Source organism: Rhinolophus sinicus, linkage group LG01 (genome assembly GCF_036562045.2).
Source record: "Rhinolophus sinicus isolate RSC01 linkage group LG01, ASM3656204v1, whole genome shotgun sequence".
NCBI classification, from domain to species: domain Eukaryota; kingdom Metazoa; phylum Chordata; class Mammalia; order Chiroptera; family Rhinolophidae; genus Rhinolophus; species Rhinolophus sinicus.
The window spans coordinates 153,486,423-153,511,077 of NC_133751.1; the positions used below are offsets into that span (position 1 = coordinate 153,486,423).

At 34.4% G+C, this 24,655-nt stretch overlaps 1 protein-coding gene across 3 annotated transcripts in view; it reads left to right on the forward strand.

Moving 5' to 3' along the window:
- XIRP2 (xin actin binding repeat containing 2) overlaps positions 1-24,655 on the forward strand; it is a 269,500-nt gene that overhangs the window by 207,850 nt on the left and 36,995 nt on the right. For all 3 annotated transcript variants that reach the window (XM_074337389.1, XM_074337396.1, XM_019727352.2), the window contains 2 exons: positions 7,332-7,492; positions 15,303-15,440. In XM_074337389.1, coding sequence (XP_074193490.1) covers positions 7,332-7,492; positions 15,303-15,440 — 299 coding nt within the window. The remainder of the gene's footprint in view (positions 1-7,331; positions 7,493-15,302; positions 15,441-24,655) is intronic.

Genomic DNA, 24,655 nt, shown 5'->3' on the forward strand with positions numbered 1-24,655 from the left:
TGCCCCAACCTAATAACAAGAAGTTATTACACTTAGAAATGGCAGTTCAGTTACTCTGATTAGAACCTAAATGTACATTCAAATTGAGTCTTATCTATAAGTAGGTAGACATTTCTTTTTTTGAGGCATGAAGAATAACTTCAAAGATGTTTCCATTACAGAGTGGTTTGTGTATATAAACCTGTGGGATTTGCAGGAGATAGAATTGAAAAATGTCTTATAAAGGATCTACTGTGTAATGAGTTCTGACTTGGACAGTTATATATATGTTTACAGTGGTTGCTTGTATTAGTTTCCTATTGCTGCTATAACAAATTATCACAAACAATAGTAGTTACAACAGCATAAATTTATTATATTACAGTTCTGGAAATCCAAAATGAGTTTCATTGGGCCAAAATCAAGGTGTTGGATGGGCTATGGTCGTTCCAAAAGCTCTGGGCAGGGGAGAGGGGAAGGGGAAGGGGATCTTTTTCCTTGTCCTTTCCAGCTTCTAGAAACTACCTGCATTTTTTGACCCACGGACTTTCCTCCATTTTGAAAGTCAGCAGTGTACAATCTGTATCTCTCTTTCCCTCCCTTCCTCCCTCCTTCCCTCCCTCTTTCTTTCTCTCTCTCTCTCCTTCTGCCTCTGCTTCTGTCATAACTTCTCCTTTCTGACTCTGCCTCTCTCTTTCACTTTTGACAACGCTTGCAATTACATTAAAGCTACCTGGATAATCCAAGATACTCTCCAAATCTCAAGCTCCTTAACTTAATCACATCTGCAAAGTCCCATTTGCTGTGTGCAGTCACATATTACAGAATCTGGGGATAAGAATGTGAACATCTTTGGACAACCAATATTTTGTCTACCACAGTGCTGAATCTTGTCTTCTTCCTCTTGCAGAAAACTGGATGTACAGGATTTCCTCCAGTATCTAGTTACCTTGGAGAATACTGGTTAGGGAAGGGCTACTAAGGAAGTAGGACAATTCCCTCTTATTACCCTCAGAGATCTGTTTTGGTTAATGTATAAAGGATGATAATCAGATGAATGGATGGATTTGGGGGAATGTGACAAGTATACATGGGATAACACAATGCATTTGGGGGAATAGGACTATAGGGAGTATAATTTAAAAAGTGGAATATGATTCACGGTGTTTGTATGGTGAATGGATGCCAAAACACAGTTTTGTGCTGTCACTTCCATTCATTTTAGTCTACCCCTTCCTCTCCATGTTTTTCTAAGAACTGTAAATCAATGCAAGATTGCACTAGATACTTGCTCTTTCATTTTATTCTCCATCCATTTCTTCGTTTTATAATATTCAAATGAGGTAAAATGTATAAAACTCAAATTGATTACGAATTTGATTTGGCAGCTACATTCTGAATGTTTAAAAGAGATGAATTTTCTTATTAGCTGAGGGATATGCAAATATTAAGAATTATAGAAGATCTATTCATGCTAATGGCTCTGAGCCTATGAAATGTCCATTGGTAGGATATCCTGTACACAAATCTGAGCCGGGTTATAGATCATATGTTTAGAGTTGTTAAAATTTAGTTCATCACTCTCCCAATTTAGCTCTAAATCAATTTTCCGAATACTAAGAAGTTGACTTCTTTGTAATGCATCCAGAATATAGTAGTGAAGTTATTGATGTGTCATTGAAAGTGTGCTTACTTTCTTAAGTCAATGTCTGTATTTATGTCAGTTTTGTGGGATTTCACGGGACATGCCAGCTCCCTCACTGCTGGTTCTTAGTTCAGATTAAATAAAGCTTCCTTAAATTAATTTTAGAAAATTTCAAAGAAAAAAAATCACTAAATTCTTGTTTTTCTGCTCAATAGTTCAAGTTACTATGAATCCTTAGGATTTCTTTTGAGTCATAATTATACACTGGATTAGCTATCTGGGACTATTATATATATAGTATATACAGTATAAATCAGTGCACAACCAAAAAGGCATCCCTTTGTTGTTTGAACTTCCATCTTTTTACTGGGGAAACTGACTGTTTGGGTTTGCTTTTTGCTTTTTGGACACCTGTACTTCTTGAGAAGCAGCATAGAATTGTAGTAGAGTCACAGAACCTGGAGCCAGACTGCCTGGCTTCCCCTTCCAGCTCTGATGTTCACCAGCCACCTGAACTTGAGCAAATTTTATAACCTTTCTGTGTCTCTGTTTCTTTATCTGTAAAATGGAGATAAAAATAAAAATAGCCTCTGCCTCATAGGGTGGTTGAGAGCATTAAATGGATTAATGTCTGACAGATAGAAAGCACTTTATACATATTGCTTTTTTTTACTGCAATTCATTCTGTTGAGTCATTTATCCATTTTTCAGTAATTATTTTTTTCTCACCTCTCAATGTTCTTGACTGAAAACTAACATTTTATTTAGCCTATTCGTCATAATTGTCCCTCTTTGGTTTTCCTTTTGTCTTATAAATTTTGTTTAAAAGGTTTCTTACTTTAAAATTTTTATGCTTAGAAAGTCCAACTGAAATCATTTTATGAATTACTTACATTTCTCTAAAGATTTTTCATCACTTTAAAAAACATTTAAGTCTTTAGCCTATCGAATACTCTATTTGTAATATGCAGTGTGGTGAGGAACTCTTAATGTTTCCCTCAAAATTATTACCCAATTTTCTCAATGCGATTTGTTAGTAATGCTGCTGTTTCATCCCCTTTCTGCATCTTTCTTTCTCCCACATATTCACATTGGCCAACTCCTTCCTGTTTCAGGGCACATATTCCACTTCTCAGGATGCCTTTCCTGCTGCCTACTCACTGTCACACCCAATAGAATATGTCCTCTCCTGTAGACTCCTAACTCACCTGGTGTAAACCCAGTAATTTGGGGTTGTAATTGCCTATCTCTCGTTCCAACTAGACTGAAAGCTCTGGAGCATAGTGGACATGTTTATGTTTATTGTAGATAATCAATATGTATTTAATGACAATAAAGATATTAAACATATTGATTATATGATTCAAATCATTTATTTTTGAAATTGTATGTGGCAAAGATGGAGGAAGATATGTTAATGTCACTCACAGCAACTATATTCCTATCCAGTTCTTCTTTTTCTTTTTAGTGATGGTCTTTATGTGTTTCTGTAGTATGCTAGTCAGCATGTAGAGGCGTACAGTGTTACAGCTTCACAGTGGAATCTTCTATCGATCGACTAGCCCTCTGTCTCATTTCATGCTTCTTTGCATGAAAGAATATAGCCATGATGACATTTATTCATTCATAGTTACTTGGTAATTTTTTTACCCAATATTTTCCCTTTAAATTTTGTGGTTTATTTTAGGTTTGTTCCTTACAAGTGGCATATAGTTGGATTTATTTGTCTTTGTTTTTCAGTGTAAAGTCTGACCTGTGTTTATTTTCATGACTATTGCATTTAATTTTACTTCTACCCTCTCTTTTAGGTATTATATTTTGAGACCCTTTGTTTTCTTTATAGCTGATTTTTGTTTAGACTGTGTTTGACTTTTGTGACCTTTTCATATGAGTACCAACTTGGATTCATATAGTCTCTAGTTCACAAAACTAAGATTTCAGTAACCAATTCTCTAATTCCTTTTAGTTTTCAGTGTTATAAAGAATATATATGGATGTGTGACTTGCATTACTTTATGACAGAAACTGTTCATGTGTCTGGATAAATTGTAGAATTTTTCTTTTTCTATGAACATGAAATGTTTTATCAGGATTTGCAGATATATTGGTGTTTTAAAATTAATTTTATTCCTGGATTATGGTAAGTATTTTTAAACTATGCCCAAATTGTATCTTCAGCATTTTTGTCTTCTGTTACAGCTTACTTGTTCTTATATCTTACTTGTTCTGCCCATTCCCACTGAAATACTGTTGTCATCTTATAGTTTGGATTTTTCTCTCTGTCATCTTCTTTTACATTGTTGTTAATATGTTAGTGATTTTCTTTTCTGCAGCATATATTATTCTATTTACTGCCTTCAATGTGTGTTTTAATTCTTCTAAAAACTTTAATACCCCTCATTCTTTTCTAATCTCTGGCAACTTTCTTGTGACTTCACCTCTGCTCTAATTCAGGCACAGCTAATATCATCTTCATAACCCAGATAGTAGCAAGTGGTCTCTTTACGAAATAAAAAGGTCAAAGTATTTTATACTTTATTCTATAGACCTTCACATTATCCAAATTGGGTAGGCAAAAGAGAAGAGAAATAAGGTGACTCATATTAAGCTGAACAATATTTGGGTAAGCCAGTTTTAAAGCACCTGGCATTTAATATCTTTCATCCAATAACATCCTTTGTATTGTTACATGACCATCCTTTCCATAAAACTTTATCTACAACTACAATATGGGAATGCGCCTTCCATATTTTAAGAGTAAGAAGAAATCTTTATATTTAGAAAACGTACTGAGATGGAATCTTGCTTTAGGTATAAGATTAAAAGAAAGCACTTATGTGAACCCTGCCATATTAGACATCTTGTGAATAAACATTTTCAGATTTTGGCAGTATTTTTTAATAATACAATGATCCTAACACTATGTGTCAAGCCATTGGCCTTCATTTCCAAATTGTTACTCTATAAAATCTTAGGATCATATTCATAACTTGTTATTTCATATTTTTAGACAATTATTTAATGGGAAATGAGAATACATTTGTCATTTTTTAAATATTGTAAGAACATTGTTTTTATAAACCATTGAATTCCATATTTGAAACTTCCTTAATGACTTGTTAGAAGAATGGTTATAACAAATGTAGCAATGACCTTTTTGAAATGTTTCATGATATTAGTCTGTGCATATGTCCCAGAATTCTTTCACTGATATTAGAAATTATGAAATTAGAAAAAAATTCCAGAGTGTATTAATTACACTGGCTATTCCTCATTATTTTATATATCTGACTTCTTAAAGCTATTATTTTAGCACCTCTAAGTAAACATGGCAGGGCGACTATGCAATCGCTTCTGCGAGTAACAACAGGTATGTGAATAATTGCTTAAGAAGAGTATTCTGCCTTGTAGTGTATTATTTTGCTTATTTAAAAATGTTTTAAATGTGGACGCTCCATAGAAAGTAAAATTTGGGAAGGCATAATGAATTTTTCCACCTGGGCATATTTGACTGATTGATTTAGTCAATTACTTCATTTTTAACCCCTACAGAAGAAGGAAAGCACATGTTTGCAGATGGAGAAAAAAGATCTCTAGTTACACAATCTCTCATAATTTACATAATCTCTCATAAGTAGACATAAATTGGATCTATATGTAGTATATAAATTCAAAAATTCAATAAATTTCAAAAAGTTACAATAAAAATATTTTCCCAAAGAACCTCAGAATTCTCATAAAAGACACTTGGTATCTAATAGTTTTCATTATAACAGCTTGAATTTTTCAGTGCTTTATTTTCTTTCAAAGCATTTCCCTACATGTTCTTTCTGCTTCATAGGATTTATTCTATTACACAAATAATTAATATTTTGTGTGGATTAGAAATGATTTTCTGATCATCAAGTAAAGGAAAACATTTACTATTTAGTGTGCAATGGATTCTAGACCTGGCTATACTGTTAGCTCTGGAGACTGGAGAATTCACTGAAATTCTTTGGATTTTTGTCTGTTCATCTGCACAATAAATTAGCTCTAGACCTCAGAGACAGGTAACTTCTAGTAAAGTCATTTGGTGATATTAATAATTACAGTTCTTTCTAACAGAAATGGTCATGTGAACATTTTATTTTTCCCTTCCTCTTTTTCATAGGCCAGTTAGCCTTGTAGCATGTTCCTCCTCTGTCTGAGTTGCATACTTACACATTCCATCATTCCCCATTTTCCCAGGCATTTTATGACAATAACATCTTTATTTGTTCTTCTATAACTCATTTCACCTTGTTCTCCAATCTCAAGTGCATTCAAGTTCTTCTGAAATAGGCATCCAATGTTCCTATCTCTTCCCCACACATCCCTAAGAAAGGAGCTATCTTATCAACCTTAAAAATTTACATCCAGTGTCATCAGCATCAAGATAGCAGTGATAGGCTCACTGCATTATAGTAGACTGGGCATGACACAGCGCCTTGTTTGTCAGATGAAGAAAATGATAAAATACTGACTTAGGAGGTTAGGAAACAATATGCACACAGCTTGTTAGCTCAAAGTAAGTTTCCTACTCCATGACCCTACCTAAATAGGCAAAATTATTAATGGGAAAAAGAAAGATGGAGATAGAGAGAGATTAAAATGTGGTGTCTTTTCTGTGATCAAAATAAAAGGCCACAAGGCAATGGAATCCAAATCTCTTATGTTCAGGCCACTGAATTTCTGAACATTAATCTCGGGTGTGTCTCAGTAAGATGAAAAAAGATAAAAACTGAATATTTGAAAAGTAAATACTATCTGTAAATTTTAATAAAAGTAAACTGTTAAGATTAATAAAAGAGTGACATATTTTATGAATAATATACAAAATGGATTTTATATTTTAAGGTAGAAAATCTTTAGGGGGTCATGTTCAATAAAATCTATAAAATGATTATGCACAGTGAAGTAAAAAGATATAGTTGAATATAAACTGAACTCACCTGTGCAGATAGATAATCCACAGGGGAAAAAATGAAGATATATTATCTTTAGCATGTGAAAGACTTTCAGTGGTTTTTGGGAGTCTCTTTCTATCAGAATAAACTGGAAGCGTGTACTTTTATATGGCAATGGTTTTGGATAACGTGAATTTCAAAAAATAACTGACATTTGTTGTCAGCATATCAGTGTTGTACAATCACAGCATTCATATAATACAACTTCTTATTCCTTTATGTTTTATATCTTTTTGAAAGCATGTTAAATAAAATAGATTTACAATTTTAATTAAAATATATGAAAATGTTTATTTGGATAAGAAGTCCCTATGGAAAACCAAATACTCAGAGAGTCAAAACACAAATGGTTTTTAATTATATGACAAACTAGTTTTAAAGTCAGCTCTGGCACATATAACTAAATAACCATGGAGAATCACATAGCCATGGAGAATCCTTATGTTCCTTTCTCATAAAAGGAGCTGGTTAGATGAGATAAGACTATGTGATCTCTTTTCTTTTGATGTTTGTATAAGCATATGGTCCTATATAGGCATTTTGCAGCTTTGCTTGAAAGCTTGAAGAAAAGAGTGACAATGAAACATCTTAAGTATTTGTGAAATGTTGCAGTCTGTTTCAGGAGACCAGATATTTTAAATGTCTTCACTGTTCAGAAGGTGATGCTATTTTCTTTGCAAAGCCTGACACATATCTGAGCATGCTACATTTCTTTTCAGTGGCTGTTGGCCTTAACAAGCCTGCAAGTGGATTTGCAGAAGACAGTGCTGTACTAGCTGAGGGTGTTTCAGACCTCCAGGAGGTGGTGTCCTTGAAGGAGCGGATGGCGAGATACCAAGCAGCTGTTTCCAAGGGTGATGGCCGAAGCTTCTCTGCCAACGTAAGCTGCTCCTGGTGGTTTTGTATTAGGCAGTGTGTTTGTTGTCTGCTCTTCACATACCCTCCTTATATTACAATATAAGAATACTACTGGACAATGGCATAAAGTAGAAAAAGCACAGAATAGTGTGAACCAAATTTAAAGGATCTGAATTTCAGCTTCAGCTCTGCTGCTTATTAACTGTGTGGATTTGGGCTACTATCTTAACCCCTCTCAGGGCTTCAGTTTCCTTAACCGAAAAATGGGAATAGCCATCTACCTCAGAGGGTATTATTGAGGAGTCAAATAGATAATTGATGTGTCAGCCACAAGGCACTCTATCATTGTGTTAGTGCCATCATTGTCATTTAACCTATAGCTATTCTCCTCAGGAAGTTTGGGAATTAATTTCAAATTTTAATAATGTGGGCCTGAGTGCCTCCCTCTTTGGTCTCATGTGTAGTTCATTTAAATTTACTGGCAGAAATTTTTTTTCGCTTTTCTTCTTTCTCTGTATGCACTAAATCCATTATGAGTAGCTTAATCAACATAGAAACAAGGGAGATTAGCAATGTAAGCACTCTGCTGAACCAATTATGATTATAGGAAACAGCAGGATTCAGTAAGACCACCAATTTTTAGAGCCAATGCATAATAAAGTCATATTCAAAGAATATGTTGGGTTGCATATTCTGTGACCTGCAATCCACAGGATTTGATGAGTCATTTTATTAGTAGCAGCTTTATAGCTTAATGGAATATAAGTATATTATTTTATAATTATAATCTCCAAATTAGCAAAGTTGTTCATTTAACCAAAAGAGAAAGAGAGAGAATAGCCAAAAAGGCTGTATTCTAAAATAGCTACTCTTAACATTCTTCTTTATAAATGATTTAGAGACAAGGCTGACTATGCCAAACTCATTAACAATGTTGCAATTCTAGATGACATTTAAGTTTTTACACAGTCATTAAAATACATTTTAGATGCAGCATAGATTTTGAATGAATATGCAGAACTGACATAAGTAGCTAAATCACTTCTAAAAACAAATAGTATCACTCCAGCAGCATCTTCCTGCCAGTCTTCTTAGATAGCACCCCCTGCTGGATCATTAAGGAACTTTACTTCAAATTAGTGTTCTAAATTGGAGAAATGATTCTTGGGGAAACAAACTGATTTTGAGAATAGCTAATTAAAGATTGGTTATTTAGTAAACCATCTTTTATTTAGAAAGACGTTTATCTTTCCAGGCATAGGAGAATATACCATAAAACCATAAAAATTTCTGTAGGGCATGATTTGTATTTATAATGTGCTAAAAAGGGAATATTTAAATTGGGCACATAAGGAAACTAAATTATCATTATTTAATACAAAAATTTTTAAATGTAATTCTATTCTGGAGATAGTTTGCATATAAGGAATTTAAGAATTCTCCTTCCTGCTTATTTACAGACGACAAAAAAAAAAAAAAAAAAAAAAGCTGAGGAAAAGTGATTTATGGAAATCATTGAATTAGCAAAAAAGCCATACTAAATGTCTAGTCTCTTTATTCCAGTATTATTTTGACTATAATTAACTCCCTCCTCTCATACAAGAAAGCATCTTTGGCCCAACAAATGCCCTGTTATTTGATTTGACCCTAAGTAAATATTGTGACAGAAAAACAAGAACACATATTATTACTATTTTAGAGAAATCCTGGCAAATATCTAAAGAAATGTAAAATAACTGCCTATTTGGTCAGTCGTACCAAATGCTTGTTCAACTTAAAAAAAAAATCATGGAAACTGCTTATGACTACAATTTCTGTCTATACAAAACCAAATATTTTGCATGTAAAATCTGGAAGTCAGTGATTTGGCCCCAAACTGAATCAATTATGTTTCAATCAAATTGAGATAGATGACAACAATCAATTTCTTGTTGTCCCAGACTCAGCCAGATGGCATTTGGTTGAACCTAAATGAATATCATGCCCACGAAAAGGCAACAGACTGCAAAATCCCCCTAGAAGAGAAAGGGGAAGTAACATTTGTTAAGAAATAAATTTGCATGCCAGATTCTGGGCTGTTCACCTTTATTTCTTTTATCTGTTTTAATATTCACAAGAAATCTGTGAGAAATATATTGGTATTCCAAGTTTACGAAAAGGAAAACTCACGATCAGGAACTCTAGCCCAAGCTTTTAAGTATCAGAACCGGGATTAGAATCACTGTCTGTCTAACTCCCCAAATTATGTTATTTCTATTATGCCCTAGAACACAAGAATAGTTTTTTATAAAGGAAATTGGTGATTATGTAATATATTTACCTAGGTTTAAGTGTTGGGTATTTAAATTAACTTACTAAAATAACTTAATATTGGGTAAATTCTGTGTTAGATATTTAACTTAAGATAGCGTTGTTATTTGCATATCTGTTAGATTCTAAATCTTACCTCTGAGTCCAAGAGTAAGAAAGCTAGCATGAAGATAAACATGAACATGTTCAAAACAAAATGACCAAAGTTATGTGGTCATTTACAAAAACATGGATGAGTTGGGATATTTAGTATATAGCACTGAGCAACACAAAGTCATGGGAGTAATTTCCATCTGAGCCAGCTCACGGCTACAGACTGCTCCTTGAGTGAATCCTGCCATCTCACATGTATAAACCTTCATTTACAAGCTGAGCTGAGCACCACTAAACTCCAGTTAAAAATCTTGCCTCACTTAGATAGGCAAATAGCAGCTATAGTGTAACAGCAGTACCAGGGGAGTTAGGGATAGTGGTAGCACTACTAGTAGTAAAAATAATCAGCTGTTTGCACTTTAGTGTAACTTGGTCTGATTCCAAAGCACAATGCTAAAGGAAACGAATGGGTATATATGTTTTTTAATCCACTTGGTAGATCAGAGGCAACCTGTTCAGTATAGGAACTGATGTTTTTGAGAAAATGCACTACTACGAAAGTATCCATTCATTAGCATAATTACTGAAGTTTACCAGATTGATTTGCACAGGATTTGGACATTGTTTGTAGTTGTTGGAAAGAATAAGGTTCTTCTTAACTATAGTTACCTTAATTTCTATAATTTAATATTTATGCATTTTCTATAATGATCAATTGAGAAAGACCACTTATGTCAATTAAATGGCAAAGGGGTAAACAAAACAAAACAAAGCAAAAACAAACAAAAACTAATATTATAGCCTTAATTCACCCTTCCCCTTTATTATCTTAAATTTCAAAAGAAATGACATACTTTCTCATGACTTTAACATGTATCAAATGGCAGTAATTGACCAAGACTTATATTTGAAGTTTATTGCAAAATCTGACAAAACATACTGTGAATGTTTAAACTAAAAAAAAAAAAAATTGTTACAGTAAAACACACATTGCCATTTAATCCCCTTCAAAATATTCTTCCTTGTTTCAAACACATTTATCCAATCATTCTTGCCACTTTCTGAAGGGGTTCTGGACATCCTCTTTCATGAGTGTCTTTAGTTGCACTGTTGTAGCCTCAATGTCTCGAATCATTTTGACTTTGGAGAAGAGCCAGAAGTTCCATGGTGCCAGATCTGGTGAATAAGGTGGATGAGGACACACCATAATGTTTTTATTTGACAGAAATTGCCATATACCATAAGTGATGTGTGACACGGAGCGTTGTCATGATGGAGGATGACTTAAGACACACTTTAAAATACACCTTCTCTCAACAGTAGCTCACATCTGCCTGACTGCACCGAACAAGTTGAAACTTGTCACACACTGTTACTAAGGTTTGTCACGCTGCTTCCCGTATTGAAGATCCCTGCCTTTCCTTTGGATGGCACTCGGCAGCAGCATTCACCATATTTTGTGATCACAGTGGAAAGGCTTCGTGTCACATATCGCTACTGGTATGGCAATTTCTAACAAATAAAAACATTGCGGTGTGTCCTCATCCACCTTATTTACCAGATCTGGTACCATGTGACTTCTGGCTCTTCTCCAAAGTAAAAATGACCATGAAAGGTAAACTTTGTGAATCGATTCAGGACATTGAGGCAGCCATGACAGTGCAACTAAAGACACTCACAAAAAAAGACTTCCAGACTGCTTCAGAAAGTGGCAAGAACTATGGGATAAGTGTGTTCGAAGCGAGGAAGAGTATTTTGAGGGGGATTAATAGAAATGTGTCTTTTACTGTAATAATTTTTTTTTAATTTAAACATTCACCATATGTTTGATCACACCTCATATCTAGTACATAGACTGTATTTCCCTGAAAATATGACCAGGTCTTATATTAATTTTTTGCTCCAAAAGATGCATTAGGGCTTAATTTCAGGGGATGTCTTATTTTTTTCATGTATAACAATCTACATTTATTCATGTACAAATATCTACATTTATTCAAATACAGTCATGTCATCTTCTTCTGGAACATTGTCATAACTCTCCAAACCCTGAATTCCGGCTTCAATTTCTTGTGACTCCATTTCCTGTAGAACCACTGGCCCCAATCTCTCATGTCCAGCAATAGAGCGCTCCTTAAATGAGCACTTCTTGTCCATGTAGCCTGCTCCTAGTGCACTGGCAACACAGCTGTCAGTGATTTTATCCCATGAATTCTTCACCCAAGTCATGACCTCTTGCAGGCTAGGATTCATGAAGTTTCCACATTGATTTCTCTCCATTCAATTTTCAATGTAGTCATTGATTTCCATGCACAAATGGTCCTTGAATGGCTTGTTTATTGCAATATCAAGAGTCTGGAGATAGGCAGTCATTACTGCGGGAATAATTATTTGATCTATTCTTCTCTCTGCAAGGAAGTTCTTCATGTCTTGAGCGTGGTGAGTGCTGGCTGAATCCCAGACTAGCAGACCTCTTTGACCACCTCGCAAAACAATTGGCAGCATTAAATCGACCCACTTCCTTATAACTGCTAGTGTGCACCAGGCTTTTTCGGTTTCAAGAACATAAATGCCTGAAACATGTTCAACCTTATCTTTTTTGCCCTTAGTGATGATTAGAGGTGGGACTTTCTTTCCATCCAGATAAATTGCCAAAATACAGGTAACACGTGCACTGTTGTAACCAGTGGAGAGAATGTAGATTGACGAGGCACCCCTCTGATCAATTGTTGTTTGGGATCCTTGGCCCATAAACACTGCAGTTTCATCCATAGCAATCATGTTGGAGAATTGGTATTTAGAAAAGCCAATGCCATCAACAAAGGAGTTGAATGCAAGTGCACATTTAATAACTTCAGTGTCTTCCAGCTTGAACAGTGTTGTCGATCTTAGAGACAGTTCACATCGCTGAAGGAAACTGTCCAGCCAGTATTGTGATGCTTTGAATTCTTCCAGGGGTATTTCTAACTGTGATGCCATTGTAAGGGCAAATGCTTGAACAGCCCTGCACATAACCAAAGCCTTTGCTCTTCTGTCAGCAATCCATTCACAGATGATGTTTTCCAGCTCAGGAAATAATGGTTGCCGACCTGATCCACACTTGTGTTTCTTAGCATTTCCCTCGTCCACTTGTTGACTGAGATTATTGTACTCTGCTCATCATTTTTAGACCATTCGGAGATCCAACTTCTTTTCTGTGCAGAAAGCTGTAAGATTCTTGCTCTGGGAGTCTTCCACGATTCCTTTCTTGTACTCGATGGAATAGCTCTTTCTTTTTGCACTCATCTTGTCTGGGGGTCAAAATATTATTCTCTTTAAAATCTACCATTAAATCAAGTGTTAACTAAAGACTTGTGAGCAAGAGTGGCAACAAAAATGATGACAGTTAAGAATGATGATCCACGCAAAAGCTACGAAAAATTGCAGGCAACAAAATTCAGAAAAGGTTTCTTTATTTCACATGAGTGCATCAAGTACGTCCATTACAACACATGGCGTATTGAATTATGAAGATTCAGATTAGATACAACCACGTCCGATAGTTATCAAGTGCATACGTTATTCGTGCATTGTATCTCTATTCCTATTGGTCATTCCACAATAAGTCTTGAGTTCCTCTGTTTACATAGGCGTTTACCTCCCATCCAAAGGCACCCACTTGGGTATTTACAAATAATTATAATTTACACTATCATGTATTTTAATTATTAATGTCAATAATATTATTTATTTATATTTAATTATATATTAATATTATTATTTTATAATTCAATATGTCTGTCGTGTGTTGCAATGGATGTACGAAATGAGTCCATTTGGCTGAAGATCTTAACTGGGACTTATTTTTGGAGTAGGGCTTATATTTATGAGCATCCTGAAAAATCATGCTAGGGTTTATTTTCCAGTTAGTTCTTATTTTCAGGGAAATACGGTAATTACATAATCTTATCTGTTCTTTCCATGGAGGCAATGTGCATATTCTTTTTTGTTTCTCATTTATTTGTCTTGTTCTTTTGTTACATATTCTTAACTATTTAACAGTCCACATAATTGGAAAAGGTTATGGACTTGATGAAGCAACCCCTTGAGTATTAGCTAGTAATTCAGATAATCCTGAATTCAGTCTCCATAGTTGATTTTTAGTATCTGTTTGAGAGAATGCATGTTGGGGAAAAGATTCCAGGACCCCAGGAGTCCACAGTGTGTGGTATGGGAACCTCTGCTCACAGGTATCCAGGACATCCAGTTCCTTTCATGTCTCAAGGCTTCCAAGGTTATGTCAGGAGTACCTCAAGAGACCTCCTATGGTTTGAAGTGTTAGTGAGTCCCCGCCCCAGTTTTAAGCAGACCTGAAGGAGGGCACTTTGGCATGGGGCCTGTTTTCTGGAGAGCTGTCATTCCCATCTGGGCTTGAGTGCCTGCTGAGCTGGGGAGTGTGCTGAATTATCAAAACCAAAGCCCTTGAGTTTATAGCCCTTTCCGCTAGAGCATAAGATCTGATAAGACTCCTCAGTGTTTTTCGAGTTGCTCCAAATGATGCCTATTGTAATAAACTTTCTCATCTGTAAAATGCTAGTGATAGACTACAATCTTTCTAATCTCAACCCCCTCCTGACCCGCCTCTGATTCTCACACACCTATACTAAGAGCTGAGTACCGCAGTCATATAGCTGCTGCTTTTCTGCCTGCCATTTAAGGCTAATGATTAAGTATGAATTCAAATTTCAGCTCCAACACTCACATACTAGCTGTGAGAACTTCACAGGCTGCCTTACTTTCCCAATACTCAATTTCCTCATTTTAAAATCAGGATAATAAGTACGCATATCTCACAGTATACAGAGAAGCATCAAATAACAAAATACATATAAGTACATAGCAACTCACTGTGCACTATGTATTAAGTAGTTGTTACTATTGTTGATATTAATCTTTTTTGTGTAAGAGATACTCAGAGTCTATTTTATTCATTCTTGATGATTTAAATACATTTTGAAATGAATCAATTGTTTTTTATGTTCTTAATAAAGTGTTGCCTATATGTACATTTTGGATTTTATTAACTACTTATTGTGAGTTAAAATTGAATCCATTATTCTAATTTCTACTACTTGTGTATTATTAGAGAAATACATTCTAATAGGTCTAATTTCCAGACATGAAAATCTGAGGTAAGGAGAATTAACTCAATATTTTGAATATTCTTCTAACTTCTGTCAAAGGACTGATAAATGAGAAAATAACCTCGAGAGATTGTTTTTATTAGGGTTTTCTGTAAGAGCCTACTAATGTAATTGTGTAAATAATATATTTTTAATATACCACCCATCAATCATTGTCAGCTATCAAAAAAAGAAAAAAATAGCTTGAGCATCCTATTCTGAGTAGATATAAAGCTGAAGTTTCCTTTTTCTTAAATTGTCCTATAGATGATGGAGGAATCAGAAATGTGCACAGTGCCTGGTGGTTTGGCCAGAGTGAAGAAACAATTTGAGAAAGACAAAACTGATTCTTCCTATAACATCTTTTCTCAGTATCAATACCAGCACCGGAACAGATCTGAGCAGGTAATGCTACTGTAGTTACTGGACAAATCATGTATGGTTGAAATGCTCTCATTTCAGCACCAATGTAGGAACCGCCTCAACTACCTGCCTCTTTGGTGGTACGGTACATGTATTTTCATTCTTCATTAACAAAAATGGTAAATTTTAAAAGTTTTAGAAAACCATTTTTAAATCATTATCAATGTATTGATTTATTTACTTAGAGTATTTTGCCACGTTTCTTGGGAACCATGCTGGAATATTTTTCCTCTAGTATCTAATGTTTCAAACATAAATGAAAATTAAATAGGTTAGTCAACAAGAAAATAGAAATGTTGAAAACACTGAGTTTCTGCTTCTAGATTATAATTCATGGTAACTGTTGCCGCTTGTTGACATAGATTAAGCTTAAAGCATTATTGAGCTATTTATTGTGGCAAGTTTTCTGTTTTCCTTAAAAATCGTCAAAAATTGAGTAGTGGAACCCAGATGTTACGTAAAACTGTATAATTTAACTTCCAGATGCTATCTTATATAAAAGATTTGTTTTCCTCATTTCCTTATTCCATTATCATATATCATCAAATATTGTCACGGGATATAATGATTTTTGAGTGTGAGACTCTAAGTAATAAAACTAATTAAACTGAGCTTGGCACTTTGAAAAACAGTAATTGCATTGTAAACAGCTGCACTTAGGCCCGTGTTTTCCATAAGGAAGAAAACTGGCGTATTTCTGAAATTTTGTAGTGGGAAATAAAAGTGGGTGTTTTTGTTTGTTTTAGAAAACCCTAGGATATTTAGAGTTGCCTAAATTTTAATAAATAAGGTAATTGGGTGTGGTGGGGGGGAACTCTATCAGATAAAATTATTAAAAATATGATATGTGAAATAGTGTTTGTTTTCTTTATCTAGCTTTGTCTGAAAAGTAAAAATGAGCAATATAGGTAGCTTAATAAATTTATGTAAGATTTTAAAAAATTTTACCTAAAGGTAACATAATGTAAATAAGAAAGTAAAATTGGATATACTTATGATCTCATATATAGCTGTTGCAACATAGGAATCTTTAAGTGAGTCGTTAGTGTTTGTTTACTTGAAATTAGTCAATAATATGAAATAGTTATCATTAATACTTTGAGTAAATTCTACATAGAAGTGTAGGTAATGTATTTAAAGATCCTGTATTTTGCAGGGAACCAGTAAAATAGAATGTAAGGGCTATGGGACTTGTAGATCTTGAGTGCAATGCTACCTCTGTCACCAGCTGAGTGTCATAGACGCAGGGCCACCCTAACAGGTGTACAGCCTGGGCAGTTGCACAGAGCCCCACTCTTAGAAGAGCACTGCACTTAGTTTCATGCTCTGCTGTCATCACCTCAAAATTCCTAATAATTTTTGAACAAGGGACTCCACATTTTCATTTTGCACTAGGTCTGGCAAATTATGTAGCTGTTACTATATAAAACAAATTCATAGCTAACTCAAGCCTCAGTGTCTCATGAGTAAGATGGGAAAATTTGGGGTTATTTGTCTGTCTCATGAGGTTATTGTAAGATTTAGGATAACAAAGAATAATTTCCATGAAAGTATTTCATTATCTGTGAAACTTGGAATCAGTTAGGACTCTTTAATATTACAAAAGACAAAATGCAACCAAAAGTGGCTTAAACCAAAGGAACATTATAGATTCACAAAAATGCAGTGTTGTGGAAGGGAGGTTTGGTGTAAGCTCCAGTAGTGTACGAGAGCAGCTCGCTTGTACTAACTCTTCGATTATTCATTTCTTTACGAATTTTGGTAACCAGATAATGTTATGTTAATAGCTTACACTCAGCCACAGTGAGAATATTTATGGCAAGGAAATTGGCAAATGCAACAAATCAAGGGTTCCCCTTCTCTCTCCCTCTCTCTCTCTCCTTTTTGTTTTTTAGAACTGATTTTTAAGTATGTATTACCTTACCATTGATGTATGTAAGGGCTCAAACTATGTGCCTAGCATAGTGGCTAAGCATAGCATCGAGCCAGATCATTTGGGTCCAAGTTCCTGCTCCACTTATTAACTGTGTTTTCTGTTCCTCAGTTTCCTCAGTTGTAAAGTCAAGGTTATAATAATACTCACTTCATAGGTTTGTTAAGAAGATTAAATTACTTGTATTTGTAAAGTGTTTAAAACTGTGCCTGGCCCATTGTAAACACTACACAAGTGTTTGTTTAAAAAATATTAACTATCACCTTGATCATATTTCTTCTTTTTTACCTCTCAGCCTCACTTTCTCTGAACTGGCCACATTCTCACACAGGATTCCCCCAAAGAGCTTTAAAAAAAAAAATGCAGAGAAAGAGTAAGAATCTGTTTCCCAGAAGTCCTAGGAAAAGGCCTTACTACATCTAAAAGGCTCTAAATGAAACAAACATGCTGCTTCTAGCACTAACTGCTATAGCCAGCTGAGGCCTCTGTATTTGTTTAGCTAAATGAAAATTCTCAGCCTACAGTTATCAATGGAGAATAAATGGATACTGGGTAAAAACAAAACCAACCAAACAAACTACAAGGTTTGATCCAAAAATACAGTGAATATTTAAATTAAAAAAAGAAATTTGTTACAATAAAATACGCATTGCCACGAATCCCCCTCAAAATACTCCCTCTTCTTTCAAACACACTTACCCCATCGTTCTTGCTACTTTCTGAAGCAGTTCTGGAAGTCCTTTTTTGTGAGTGTCTTTAGTTGCACTGTCGTGGATGCCTCAGTGTCCTGAATCGATTCAAAACGTTTACCTTTCATGGTCCTTTTGATTTTGGGGAAGAGCCAGAAGTCACATGGTTCCAAATTTAGTGAATAAGGTGGATGAGGACACACCGTATTGTTTTTATTTGACAGAAATTTCCGTACTAGAAGTGATGCGTGACATGAATTAAACTGCCACGTAGCATCCAACAAAGAACCAGGGATCTTCAATACAGGGAGCGGCACATGGAACCTTAGTAACAGTGTGTGACAACTTTCAACTTGTTTGGTGCAGTCAGGCAGGTGTGAGCTACAGTTGAGAGAAGATGTGTTTCAAAGTAAGTCATCCTCCATCATGACAACGCTCCATGTCACACATCACTTCTCGTATACAGCAATTTCTGTCAAATAAAAACATGACAGTGTGTCCCCATCCACCTTATTCACTGGATCTCGCACGGTGAGACTTCTGGCTCTTCCCCAAAGTCAAAATGATTTAGGACATTGAGGCAGCTACAACAGCGCAACTACCATAAAGACACTCATGAAAGAGGACTTCAAGAACTGCTTCAGAAAGTGGCAAGAACGATGGGATAAGTGTGTTTGAAGTGAGGGGGAGTGTTTTGAGGGGGGATAATGGCAATGTGTCCTTTACTGTAGCACATTTCTTTTTTTAATTTAAACATTTACTGTATTGTTTGATTGCACCATATATATACCAGGGCTGCAAAAAAAAATGTCTACAACTGGACACTTTGGTCAACATTGATCAAGCAGTAGTTCGCCATAATGAGATGTGTCTGGATGCTGGTGGTAACCACTTTGAGCATCTCTTGTAATTGAAGAAGTCAAACATGATGTGTATTCATCTTTTGTTATTGGTTTATATTGAGTATTATAATTTTAATACAGTTTTCCTTTCTTAAAATATGTATACTTATTTATGGCACCATACACACACACACACACACACACACACACACACAATGGCACTATATATATGTAATATATTATAATATAATATAATATAATATAATATAATATAATATAATATATATATATACACACATATATATATATATATATATATATATATATATATATATACACACACACACAATAAAATGTAGTTGCTGCTCTATGAATATGAAAAACTAATCTGTGTGGGAGCAGTGAAAAACCAACCATTCCCTAGAAGTCAGTATCTGCATGACCGTAGTGACCACTCAGTTTCATTATCTGCTTCTAGACATGCTAATAATATCCAATAATTCTGTAAGGAATGACTAAATCTGATTCATAATGCAGAAAACATATATAAGAATAAACTCGTAAATACTATTTATTGAAATGTATGCTAAAGTCTGGGAAAATGAAAGAAAAGAGTCACCTGCACCTTAGAAAATTAAAACTTTATAATACTTACTGGAAATTTAAAATACATGTCCAATTTGGTAATAGAGTGGAAAATGTAGAAAAATCATGTCTTAGATATTAACTTAAACTTTTAAACCTTTCTATAGGTATTTTTAAAAATTGCTTCTTTTTATAAGCAAGGATTGAAAATAAGACATTTACTGGTGGAGACAGTTAATTCTCTTACCTAAGCTGTTTTCAGCTCTAAGAGTGTTTTCAATCTCTTTGCTTGTAGAAAGTACTTGAGATTTATCTCTCTGCTAAGTCTTCCCCTGGCCAAAAAATATATGTATGTTTATTCTGTTGACATATAAAATTGGTATTAATTTGGAAATCAAGTTTAATTAGAGTTAAGAGAAAGAACATTTGTTTAAGGTTCTTAACAATATTTAATGTCACAACCAGTAATAATTTCACAAGGTGTGATAATTAAGTCCAATATGCCTATTTTCTTCATAATGTATTTAAGTCAGATGTTTCAGGGTAATTATCTGGTGATTTGATAACAGTTTTCCTGGGAGATCAGCAATGGTGCTAAACAAGTTTTAAAAATTGAACTATCTCTGAGGTTAAAGATCCCTTCCGTTTGCTGACTGAACAGACTATTTTATACCAATTAAAAAGGGGGTTCTGAAATAGAAAAAAAAAATGTGGTACGAGATATAGGAACATTCATTCATGCCAGACATTTTAAACTTGGGAAAATATCCTATTTATATATTCTAAACTTGTCATGCTTTATGGCTCTGCCTGCTTAACATTTAGCAGTATCACTGGGAGCCTGTGGAGTATCTTTATGGAAATTAGAAAAAAGAGCAACTGTGGACAATAGCAGCCCCTGGTTGTGGGAGGCATGGGGAGAAGGTTCAGCTTCTTAAAAGAATGTGTTGGGAAAACTTTACTAGGTCGCTCTGGTCGGTAATAGTAACTCTTTTTAACATCACCCATTTAGATTTTGCTTTTCAAAACCGTCATTACTGATTCCAGTAGCTATTAATGAAACCCATTCCTCCTAAGGAAGTATAAGCCACTTGTTTCTGTCCTGTTGATATTTAGGATAAATGATCACATCAGCATTGTTTCTGACTTTGCCTTGAGACTGAGTTCTCAGCATTCCATGTCACTGAACATCAGTAGGTTCTTAACGCTAGAATGGAAAGGACCTCTTGAGAGGGATGTTTTGAATCCACTCACGACAACAGGCTCCATTTGAGAAGAACATTCTGAATAATCAATCCCTCATCACTAAAAAGATGTCTTGAAATATGCCAGAACAGATATTGGATTAAATTATCAGTGTGAAATTGCCATTGTCTCTTTTCTGAGTTCATTTTCACTTGCCCATTTTATGGTTTCAGTTTTGTTGTTGTTGTTGCTGCTGTTGTTGTTTTTTCACAGTCTCTTTTTCTTTTTCTTTTTTTTAAATGAAATTTAATTTAATTATTAGTTTCAGGTGTACAAAACAACATAATGATTAGACATTTACACCCCTCACAAAGTGGTAACCCCACAAAGTTTACTACCCCTCTGACATTGTACATAACTACTACAATACCATTCACTATATTCCCTATGCTCTACTTTACATCCCATGGCTATATATATATATATATATATATATATATATATATATATATATATATAAACATTCAGTATTATTTTATATTAGTTTCAGGTGTGCAGCACAGTGGTTAGGCATTTATATAATCTATGAAGTGACACCCCCCTGTAAGTCCAGTAGCCATCTGACACCCTACATAGTCTTTACAACATTATTGATTATATTCTCCATACTGTATTTCACATCTCTGTGACTATTTTATGACTACCAATTTGTACTTTCTAATCCCTTCACCTCCTCACCTATCCCCTTTCATCTAGGAACTATCAGTCAGTTTTTTTCTCTGTATCTATGAATCTATTTCTCTCTTGTTTGCTTGTTTATTCTGGTCTTTAGATTCCACATATAAGTGAGATCATGTGGTATTTGTCTTTCTCAGTCTGACTTATTTCGCTTAGCATAAAATCCTCTAGGTCCATCCATGTTGTTGCAAATGGTAAGTTCTCATTCTATTCTATGGTAGAGTAATACTTCATTGTATGAATGTACCACCATTTCTTTATCCAATCGTCTGTTGATGGACATTTCAGTTGTTTCCATATCTTGGCTATTATGAATAGTGCTGCAGTAAACAGAGAGATGCATACATTTTTTTGAATTAGTGTTTTGGATTTCTTTGGATAAATACCCAGGAGTGGAATTGCTGGGTCATAAAGTAGTTCTATTTTTAATTTTCTGAGGAACCTCCACGCTGTTTTCCATAGTGGCTGCACCAGTTTACAATCCCACCAACAGTGCAGGAGGGTTCCCTTTTCTTCTCATTCTCGCCAGCACTTGTTGTTTGTTGATTTATTGATGATAGCTATTCTGACAGGAGTGAGGTGGTATCTCATTGCAATTTTTATTTGAATTTCTCTGATGATGACTGACTTGAGCAATTTTTCACACGTCTGTTGGCTATTTCATACGTCGTCTTTAGAGAAATATCTATTCATGTCCTCTGCCCATTTTTTAAATGTCTTGTTTTTGAATTGTATGAGTTCCTTCAATATAAATTTTGGATAATAAGCCCTTATCAGATGTATCATTGGCAAATATCTTCTCCCATTCAGTAGACTGTGTTTTTGTTTTGATGTGAAAAAACAAACAAAACACTTTAGTTTGATGTAGTCCCATTTGTTTATTTTTTCTTTTGTTTCCCTAGCCTAAGGAGATGTATCATTAAAAATATCACTGAGGGTGATGTCTGAGAGTTTCTTTCCTATATTTTCTTATAGGAGTTTTATGGTTTAGGGTCTTACATTTAAGTCTTTAATCCATTTTGAGTATATTCTTGTATATGGTATGAGAAGGCTGTCCAGTTTCGTTTTTATATTGCATGTATCTGACCAATTTTCCCAGTACCACTTATTAAATAGACTGTCTTTATCCCAATGTAAATTCTTGCTTCCTTTGTCATAGATTAAATGACCATATAGGCATGGATTTATTTCTGGCCTCTCTATTCTGTTCCATTGATCTGTGTGTCTGTTTTGTATGCCAATGCCATGCTGTTTTGATTAATGTGTCCTTGTAATATAATTTGATATCAGGTAGCGTGATATCTCCAGTTGTGTTCTTCTCTCTCAGGATTGTCATGACTATTCGGGTCTTTTATGGTTCCATATAAATTTTAGGATTATTTGTTCTGGTTCTGTGAAAAATTCCATTGGTATTTTGATAGGGATTGTGTTGAATCTATATATTGCTTTGGTTAATATGGACATTTTAACTGTATTAATTCTTCATATCCATGAACATTGTATATATTCCCATTTATTTGTGTCTTAAAAATTTCTCTCTTCAATGTCTTATAATTTTTTGAGTACAGGTCTTTTACTTTCTTGGTTAAATTTATTCCTAAGTATACATATTTTTGATACAATTGAAAATGGGATTGTTTTCTTAATTTCTCTTTTTGATAGTTTGTTATTGATGTATAAAAATGCAACTAATTTCTGAATATTTTCTTTTTCTTTTTTTAATATATAATTTGAGACATACTTAACATAATTTTAACATATAATTTTAATATGTAATTTGAGATATAATTTGCATACCGTAAAATTCACCCATTTTAAGTGTACAACTGTTTAGTATGTTTATAAAGTTGTGCAATGTCACCACAATCTAATTTTAGAACATTTCCATGTCCCCCTAGAATAAATCTCAGTCCCATAAGCAGTCTGAGATATTCATTCTTTGTGCACTAGTCTCATACCTAGGGTTTGATTTTCATCTTTTCATGTGAATTTCTTCTTTATTTTCTTTCCCCCATATTTATGCAGTACTGAGTAGCTCTTTGCTTATTAATTGTGAAGCCCTGGAAGCCTCTTCTTTTCTGGAGTTTCTTTTTTTTTTTTTTTTTAAGTGGTTTAAGTAGGGGAGAGCAGATGGAGCCCCAGAATTTTTGGAAATAATCAGTGCCATACAGAGCTTAGGTATTAATAATTGCTTTCATGTGAAAACCGTTGCACGAAATCCATGTCAAGAGTCTGAATTATTCCTGACCTTCACTCCCTGTTGTAAATCTGATGTGGACCAGAGGAAGTTGCAAGATAGTATGTATCTCTCCACATACATGTACTGTTGCAACAATCCTAATGTCAACATTAGCACTCCATAAGATTATTTGGATTTGGAACAATCCCTGGACAATTTTAGATTGATAGAAATTATTCTTGACAACTTCTGACAGATATAATCTGACATTTGTGTGTTTAGACTCTTTAAAACTGACCCATAATTATTTTCTAGCAAACCAAACATATTTTTATCAGCTAAATGTCCACATTACAAAGCATTCATTATAAATGTGCTTTAAACCTACTTTTAGCTTTCTGCCAAATACATAATTTTTCAAGGTCATAGATGGCTGTTAATAGGTTCAATCTAAACTAAATCCCCATCAGTATATACGGTTGTGACCAAAAGCCTGTCTTGTATTGTATTTTAATTGTGTACACCAATTTTAAATGACTATTACAACTTAAAGTAACATCACTGAAAATGTGGCAGTTTAGAGTAATGATTAGCTGGTCCTACTGCCTCCTGAATCAGATTTATCTCTGGTTATAATCCCTGAGCTAGCCACCTAATCTTGTCTGGAAAATGAGGATGAAGCAACAGGTGTATTTTAAGAATAAGATGAGATGGTCCATGTAAAACTCTTACTATAATGCCTGGCATAAATGAATTGTTCAATAAACACTAGTTATTACATCAGTAGTACTGCCACTATAGCCAACAGACTATAATCAGATAGTAATTATTCTCCAAGTAGAATATGATTCATAAACATTTTATGTACATGTAAAAAGACAAAGAAGGATAGCATTGTTCTGTGCTTTCTTTTTAGTACCTTAGCTTTCTTTTCAGTACTTTGGCCCTGGAAGACAGAATCAATTCTCAGGAGCTCATTAAGTAATTAAAGATTAGTTTAAAATTAACATGCCTGTTTATGCTTTGGACATATGTTGCTCTGGAGT